The 8,696-nt window shown below is 55.3% G+C and overlaps 2 protein-coding genes across 2 annotated transcripts; both read right to left on the reverse strand.

Annotated features, from left to right (window-relative positions):
• Positions 1 to 1,029: 1,029 nt before the first annotated feature.
• LOC144729561 (uncharacterized) lies at positions 1,030 to 5,511 on the reverse strand. The gene is made up of 3 exons (XM_078609898.1): positions 5,339 to 5,511; positions 3,413 to 3,616; positions 1,030 to 2,878 (listed from the first exon to the last, which is right to left on the reverse strand). The coding sequence occupies exons 1-3, from the start codon at positions 5,457 to 5,459 to the stop codon at positions 2,580 to 2,582; spliced, it is 624 nt and encodes a 207-aa protein (XP_078466024.1). The 5' UTR covers positions 5,460 to 5,511; the 3' UTR covers positions 1,030 to 2,579.
• A 5-nt stretch (positions 5,512 to 5,516) lies between these two features.
• Positions 5,517 to 5,883, reverse strand: LOC144729822 (myb/SANT-like DNA-binding domain-containing protein 1; the record flags this gene model as incomplete). Its single annotated transcript, XM_078610336.1, has 1 exon — positions 5,517 to 5,883. A coding segment is annotated over exon 1 (309 nt), but the record flags the coding sequence as incomplete, so codon positions are not given.
• Positions 5,884 to 8,696: the final 2,813 nt, after the last annotated feature.

An 8,696-nucleotide genomic window follows, 5' to 3' on the forward strand; every position in this document is an offset into this window, starting at 1 on the left:
CTCGTGGACTCTGGATATTGGCTGCGTGTTTCTGGCCTCTCATTACCTCTCATTGTTCAAGTGCAACGAGTGGTGAAGGCCACGTGCTCGTGCGACGCGTGCCAGGGCATTGCCACCATTTCATGGAAATTCCATTCAGCCGCAGAGGTTGCTCGACTTGTTCACACGCGTCTGGGCTCTGCCATTTCCTAAACAATGGCACCTTCGTGTGAGTTTTCCAATGATTAACGTTGTTCATTTCCAGCGGTTGGAGCTTATCGGATTTTACATTTTGCATTCCAGCCCTTGGCATTCTATGTGACTGGCTACACGGCCCGCCACGCGACTCCCCGCTGTTCCCGTATGTTGTTGAACTCAGCTTTTCCAGTCGTTGACAAAACAATTGTGGACACGTGGAGAGAAATGCAGCCTATCCAGTTCGGGCCTGGACTGAGAGACTTTAGCGTCGGCGTGGGTTTCTGCCCAATGCCCGACAGGGCATTGGAGCAGCGAGGCGACCACGCTCTCCAGACCAGCCCGGCCCGGCTCGGCCAAGTCCGGTTTGGCCCCGTTCGCGAGTGGTAGCAACGAGGGTGTGGGGTGGTGGGGGTATCGTGCTCGTGCTGTGACCTTGCTGATGTTCCGTGAGGGTGGGGCAAAATTTCCCTCCCTCGATTTGAATCGGGTGAATCCCAGGGAGAGAGATCGGAACGGAGTCTTACGTCACGCGGGCGTGCTTCGTGTTGGTTCTGCGTGGATTCCTCGCGCAGATTCACGCGCGGGATGTTGGGACGTTTCCCAGAGGGCCAGCAAGCTGTGCCACGACGCTGCCAAGCAGCAGGGGGGAGGGCAGAGTGGGGGGGGGGCAGAGTGGGGGGGGGGGCAGAGTGGGTGGGGGGGCAGAGTGGGTGGGGGGGGTGGCAGAGTGGGTGGGGGGGGGCAGAGTGGGTGGGGGGGGGCAGAGTGGGTGGGGGGGGCAGAGTGGGTGGGGGGGGCAGAGTGGGTGGGGGGGGCAGAGTGGGTGGGGGGGGCAGAGTGGGGGGACAGCGCTGCACACGTGTAACGAGTGTTCTCTTCGTAGATGCGTGGGTTTGATCTAGTTCCACATTCACCTACAAATTGCGACGGAGCGTCGTGCAATCCGGGAGACGTCGTGCACGGGAGTCATCGCTGCCGACTGCCGCCACCACCACCACGCGCGTGTCGTGGTGCCTCGCGCTGGGCCGGGGCTCGGGGCACCCCCACGCGTCCCTCTGCGGCACCACCCGCACGGTCACTTGCCAACCCGTCTCGTTTTGGCGTGGTAGCAGATAGACAGACACCGCTCCTTGCCCCTGTCCTCTGCTTCCAGACTGTTGCGGGAAATGCTGTTCGTGAGCACCTATGAAGAAGGCCAGCACAGCACACGAGGGGTGGGTGGCCAACACCGCGCTCTTGCCCAACACGAGGTTGCTCTTCCCCTAGCGCTTGAAAAAAGCGCTTTCGTGCACCTTCGTTCATTCACAACTTGCTCGGACAAATATAAAACTAAGCGCGTTGTGCAGCCTTCAGTGACGAACGGAGACCGCCAATTCGCCGGTGCCGAGTTCCTGGTGTCATCGGGAGCCTCCCATATGCAGTCAAAAACGCACTCTGACTCATCGTCCCATTCATACACGGGCCCCTCTCTCGGTGGCTCTGGCTCACTGCCACACGACGCAGGCGCACCTCTACCCCTCCCGGGTTGCCAGGCAGCTGACACCGGTGGTGGCATTAGTCATCACGTGGCCTCGCGTCCTGCCACGGGTTTGTGGTGCGGAGCGTCGAGCGGCGTCGTGACGTGGGGGGTGACCACGTAAAGACCCCGGCTACGACAACATCACGTTAGGAGCAGTCCTCTTTAATAAACCGCGCATGTCACATGTACAGCATCACTGTTGGCACATTTGGTAAAAAATTAAACAATCTTGATATTGGCATCATCAATAAAGCCTAATCGGACAAGTGCTAGCACAATTTAACACGATGCAGACTCTCACCAACAACTTGTAAACTGCCCTGATGTCTGCGTACCAACCACAGAACTTTAACGCAACAGACTCGGGGCCTTTATCGTGAAACATCGCCGAGTTGCTGCAGAGCCGCCACCCGCGCCGCTGAGGTCTGAACAATCCTGTGCTGATTTGCAGACATTTACCAGAGCCTAATCGACTCTGTCAACCTGATAACGCTGCTGCTCAAGTTTTCAAAGTAAAACATGACGTTTTTTAAAACGATACAAATTCAAGTCCTATAGGAAACTCCCTTCTCAAAATATTGCTGCTGTGCGGTGTGCATCGCTATTGGTGACCGTGAGCCAGCGCTGGGAATTCTACATTCCTATGGCAGAGGTCAGTCTCTCCAAAGACAACCACTGTTGTTGACCTTCCACAAAGTGGTACTTATTTTACTGATTCACGAGGTGTGATGGGCAAACTCAACCCCAACCGAGACTGCCACTGGTAACCTTCTGATTGCGTTCACTCTTGCCAGATGTTCCTCCAAACCGTCGCCATCGCACGAATCACAGTGGCCGTGCGTTCCGTATTCACGCGCGCATCACGCGAGGCTGCAGCCCTCCGCTACGGGGGCTGCCTCGCACCGCCGTCCCGGGCCACCGCCGCCGCCGCCGCGTCCCCGAGCGCCGTGGCGATCTGGCCCAGGATGGACACGAGCTGCGCGTTGGAGGCGTTGTAGCTCGAGAGCTCGAGCGCCCGCTGCTGCTGCTCGGCCCGCAGCTGCTCTCGCTTGAAGTCGAGCAGCTGCCGGAGCTGCTGCTCGCGCAGCTCCCGGTCGGCGCGCAGCTCCTGCACGAGCAGCGCGCCCGACTCCCTGGCGCAGCGCGCCCACACGGAAGCCGCCGCACGTTCGCGCTTCGACCCTGTGGGGCACGGGGAGGGAGCAGGTGCAATGGAGAGGGAGCAGGGGTCATCTGAGAACTGCCTTCTCGTATGCATGTTGAAATTATTTTGCACCGTATATAGCCAACCGTGCTGATCGTACATATCCAATCATTCCACATTCCTCAGCGAGCCATCATTCACATCCCCACGTCAAAAGGGCCCACGTGCAATCTCATCTCATTGACCCTTTACAGACGGACACGGCTCATAGTTGATGTTTGGCTTTGCTCTTCCGAGTACAACGCCAATGTGCATCATCAGGGGATTTCCAGGGATGGAGTTCAACTCCACTGCAGGAGTTCAAATCTGGCACTCGCCTAATGATACTAAATGTAATTACCAACGACAAGTCGACCCTAATTGGTAAATGTGTGGATTGCTCTTCAACACACCAGGTGTGCTGAAGACCCGGATTCGAACCCAGGATCTCCAGTGTCTCTGGCTCATTATTGGCCGGCTGCGGTGCCTGAGCACCTCCTCCACACCTCCTCTCCGACTTGTGGATTCCTCACCCCAGTTGTGCCGTCTCGTGACCCCTCGGCGAGTGTTTGTGGAGCTTGAGGCCGAGTTTGGGGGTGGAGCACGAGGAGGCGGGGGGTGGACGACCTCCGGTTTCTTATCCTCCTCCTCCACCTCCTCCTCATCCCCCTCCTCTTCGCCGCACCGCGAGTCGGCAGCGGCTGCTGCCTCGGAGCAGCGCGGGTCACGCGAATCTCCTTGGCAGAAAAAACCACGGGCGGCCTCCATCACCACAGCGGGCAAGCAAAGCGAAGTCATTCACAGTCGCGGCGCCTCATCGAATGACCTCCGGACGAGGACCCCCCACGCGGTGTCGTTCAGAGGGGTTGTTTGACCAGACTTCACGTTGGATGATACGAATTGGTGAAGAGGGGAGGGGGCCCAGGACCAGTTAGGGTATCGCCCGCCACTAATGTCCGCCGTGGCCGGGAATTTAATTCGGCTGGCCGGGTTCATGCGTTGACCACTGCGTCACTGTGTCACTGCTTCCCCTAATATCTCCAGAAGCCATCTTTAGACACCTGTTCCATCACAATATGTCCAAGCGAATTTCACCAACGTTCCAAAACTACGGTAATGCTTTAAGGACACTAACTTTTAAACGGATTCTATGACAGCTGAAGCAGGGGCTGTTGTGAGTGACCTCTGAAAATCTGGTGTTCTAATCAAGAAAAACCTCGTCATGTCATTGGCCTCCCCGTGAAAGTGATATAACTGTCTTATCTACCAACGGGAGGCGTTTATAAACAATACGAAACCAAACAACAAAGCACTCAAATGCTGTCCCCATGACCCTCAAGTTCACACCACACAACCCCCTTGACACTGCCAAAAGCCGTGAGCTGCTCCCTTTGCACAGCGCGACTTCGCCTTGTGACGTCGTCTCTCATCACAGCCACGGGCGCCTTAGTCACCGCGTTGCATGGGTCTCAAGCGGCGTGGCTGCAATGCGAAGCTCATCGCGATAACTGAAGGGAACTCTCTCACTCGGACGCCTTCACAGACCTCCCCGAGGCACAAATCAGACTTGTGGTGTTGCAGCAGTTTCTAATGTGAACAACTTAAAATGTTATCTTCATTAGGCAATTCACGTTTAAAGAGTAATTTTAACTTTTTTAAACAACAAAACTATTTGGAGAAAAGTATTTTTATTAGACGAACCGCGCCTGAGTTTAAGTGAAATTTGTCCTCACAGAGAAGGAAACAATCTCCTTGTGGTCGCATTGAATTTGGGAAGTATCATCTCACGAAGTTACCATCGTTATCTTGTTAATGTCATCAGGATATGTGCCCAAGCGCGTAACTGCCGGATGCATCTCACGCAGTAAACAATACCATGGACAAGGTGGTGTTATACGGAGGCTTTCACCAGCGATGATTAATAGTTATTTGTTTATTTTGAGCGCGTGTGCACACGTGATGATGCTGGATATAATCTCCAGCCGAGCGCCGTGTTATATCAGCTGGCGCCTTTCAACTTTCAGGTTTTGTCGATAAACAAAATCATCAATCGGCATATCTGACCACCAGGTGACAACTTCCACGGGTTGGCCGTGTCGCTGGGTGGAGGAGGAGGTTCGAGTTGACGCGCCCACGCGATGGGGGGATGCCCACCCAGGGGTCGGCAAACAAAATAACAAGAGACACTTTTTGTAGAATTCGGTAAAATAAAAAAAACCCGTCAATATATCAATCACCGCAATGCGTGTCAATACGAGACGGTGGTCCTTAATACATGACGTCACGACGGAGTCCTTTAAAGAGCCGCAGGTTGCCCACCCCTGGGAACAACCCCAAAGAGACACCGACGATGAATCGCGGACACGGCAGAGACCCGCGGTGACCCCACGAGGATCTCGCGGGGTCACCGCGGGGTCACCGCGTGCCGCAGGTCGGGGAGGGGGGAGGGGTCGACGCACCGTAGGGGGGCTCCGACTTCACGGGCGGCGGCTCCGCGGCAGCCCCCCCCGCCGCGCCGCGCGAGTCGGAGACGCCCGCTGGGGGGCTCGGGCCCCCCTCGCGGCCCAGCACCGCGTCCATGAGCTCGAAGTGCTTACACCGAGCGGCGTCTCTGCCCCCCCCTCCTCCTCCTCCCCCCCCGCCGCCACCGCCGCCGGCGCGCCTGCTCTGCTCCTTGAGCCGCTTGTAGTCGGCCTTGAGCCGCTTGATCTTCTCTCGCACCTGCTTCACGCTGCGGCTGCTGCCGCTCCTCTGCAGCAGCCGCATTTGTATTTTGGCGAAGACTTTCTCGTTCCTGACGCACGAGTCCAGCTCGTCCTGGACCACGGGGTCGGCCCAGACGGCCAGGAGCGCCTGCACCTCGCTCGACGTCCAGGGGCGGCTCTCCTCCTCGGCGGGTGGGGGGGCGCCCCCCCCGCCGGGCGACGAGGCTGGTGCCCGCTTCATGGCCCCCGCGGTGCCCGGCGCGCCGTGCCTCGCGGACCGGCACCGGGACCCGGACTGCCGCGCTCGCTCCCCCCTGGCGGCCGCGCCAGCGAGCCCCGTCGCGCAGATCCGGCCCGACCCGGCCCGGCCCGGGTCCGTGCCCCCCCCCCGTGCCCCCTCCCGTGCCCCCTCTCGTGCCCGCGGTGGCCGGGCGCTGTGAGCGGCGACAACAACCACACGACTCGGCCAGAGACCGGCTTCAGCCGGCACCGTGCTCCCAGCGTGCGGTCGGTGTACAGTGAACGTGCACGGATCTCTGCCTCACCTCAAGCCCATAAACCCCGACCAGGAGGCAAATGTTACTCATTTAGAAAAATATACTATATATTCACGTCCAAAATACAATACAAGCCAAATAGTGTATGCAATTGTGGCTCATTACTATTATTACAAGTATTATCCACAGGCATGTTTAAATAAATTAAATGTATTTCCCCTGAGCAATAAAAAAAACCGCGTGGGCTGCAAATTAAACTGCCAAAGTGATCTCCAAACACTCGCTCCGAACGAAGAGGCGATGGGTGGGTGGCTCGCTGAGCCAGGTGTCGCCACTCATTCGTGGGGAGATGACAGTCCGTGGCCCGATAGGAGCGGCTGAAAGCGGCGAGGTTGCTGCACGCCACATTCTCTCTTAATAACAAGCTGCTGGTAGCTACTCCTCCCCTGCCGGTATCTGTGGCGATCGGAGCCGTCGGGAGAAGGAAGCCGATGACGACGCAGGGGTTTATGAATGGCATTGACCGTGGTGACCTCTTGACTTTGATCATGGAAAGTAATGCACCTAAAACCAAGCCCTTGTGACACGTGGTGCCCATTAGTGCAGGAGTCAGTTTCCCATCAAACTTAAAATGCAACGGGGTGGCCGGGTGGCTCAAGAGGTCGGGGCGCTGCTGGGCCGCTACGGCTGAGAGCCCGAGTGCGAATCTCGGCAGCTGCCCGTGCTTCAACTGTTCTCAAGCGTGGTGACCTTCTGTTCTCAGCCCAGGTAACCAGTGACTGCACACACAATATCGCATTTGGTTTGGCGCTTGACTGCTGGATTCCGGCTCTGAAAATAATTAAAACGATCGATGTGATCGTCATGCGCAAAACAATCTGGCGGCGGATCTCGAGTGCAATGCGCCCCCTGCTGTGCACAGCGCCAGAGTCGTGCCTGGCAGGGACTGCTCCGCGGGCCCTTTCTTCGATACGCGGGCGCGCTGTGCTCTGTGAGAGTTCCGAATTGATTCCTCAGCTCACGACATCGCACCATTGGCACAATCGGAAATGTGCATTGAAAAAGTAAAAATAACAACTCAAAATGCACATCAGAGCGGTGAAGTACATCCACTCGGCAATCGATGGTTGCGATACCAAACTAATCTGTCAAGGATACATCCCGACCATAGCAGACGAGCCACGAGTTTCAGACGGCAACACACACGTGTGAAAAATAAACACCCAGCCTTTGTGCATTGGGCAAAAACCATCAACAGTTCCTGAAGTGCACTGTGGTCCTCATTTCTGAGTCCACCATGAGAAAGTGGGGAAATGTGACATGGACTGACAACAGCGATTCGTTGAATTTGCTCAGAAGTGGCTTGGTGGTGGCCTGAAAAGTGGGCCACAATGCACTTCTTCAGGAACTGCTGATGGTTTTTGCGGAATGCACAGAGGCCGTGTGGGGTTTACACATTCGTGTGCTGTTTGAAGCTTACGTCAAATCTGGGTATAATACAGGTGTGATGATAACGCGGGTGTGATGATAACGCGGGTGTGATGATAACGTGGGTGTGATGATAACGTGGGTGTGATGATAACGTGGGTCTGATGATAACGCGGGTGTGATGATAACGCGGGTGTGATGATAACGTGGGTGTGATAACGCGGGTGTGATGATAACGCGGGTGTGATCGCAGCACTGGCGATACGTCAGGCTGCGTCCCCCACCACGCCGCGTGTTTGTACACTGACGCTCACACTGCATTGCATATACAGGACACTTTTATTTACACACTTGTCATAAATTATGAAACTATGTATTTTTTATTATATAGATTTCTGTGGGCTTTTTTTTACAGCTGTGAATTTAAATCCAATTGAGCCGCTTCCACTGGCCCGGTATTCACTCGCGGCACCACGCACACACCAGGTGATCTGCTGACGCTGCTGGTCTCCCCGTGGATGTGATCCACGTGCTGCTACTGCTGCTGCGATTGAAGCAAGACACTGCACCTTCCTTCCAGCCGTCACTGCTGCTTCTCTACCACAGCGATCGCCTGTTTCACCAAGCGTTGTCCTGGTTGGTGCGGTGCAAATCTGTCTCAATGTCACTTTAATCTTTCCTTGGCAGAAATTAAACCAAGTACCATGAATTAGTATGATGTTTGGTCACCACTGTTGAATTATGTCGTATAGTTTTTAAACCCAGGATTTCCTGAATAAATAAATGCCACTATTATTGTTTTAGCGAATTATAGCAAATCCAGAGAGTGATGACAGCGCCTTTGTAAATTTAAATTTCTATTCCAGGATCTCTCATGACAGCAGTGGCCCGTCACGCTGTGGAAACCACCCGAGTCGATACTACTTCACCGCCACTGTCGATGAAGTAAACACGTCGCTCGGTATCCTTCCCGTGGAAAATCCTTCAAACGATGAATACTAATACAGGAGATTTTTTGGTGCCATGAGGGACCATCGACCACCCGACACAGCCAGACATATCGTGATGTGGACAAGCGTTTAGTGACCAAACGAGTACCATTTCAGCTCTTAATAAATTTAGCGATAAGAAGATACGAGGTTTATATTTAAACGACGTCCAGCATCATGAGGACAAAGAGTAATAGT

The sequence above is a fragment of the Lampetra planeri genome, chromosome 33 (assembly GCF_965212315.1).
Source record: "Lampetra planeri chromosome 33, kcLamPlan1.2.h2, whole genome shotgun sequence".
Taxonomy (NCBI): Eukaryota; Metazoa; Chordata; class Hyperoartia; order Petromyzontiformes; family Petromyzontidae; genus Lampetra; species Lampetra planeri.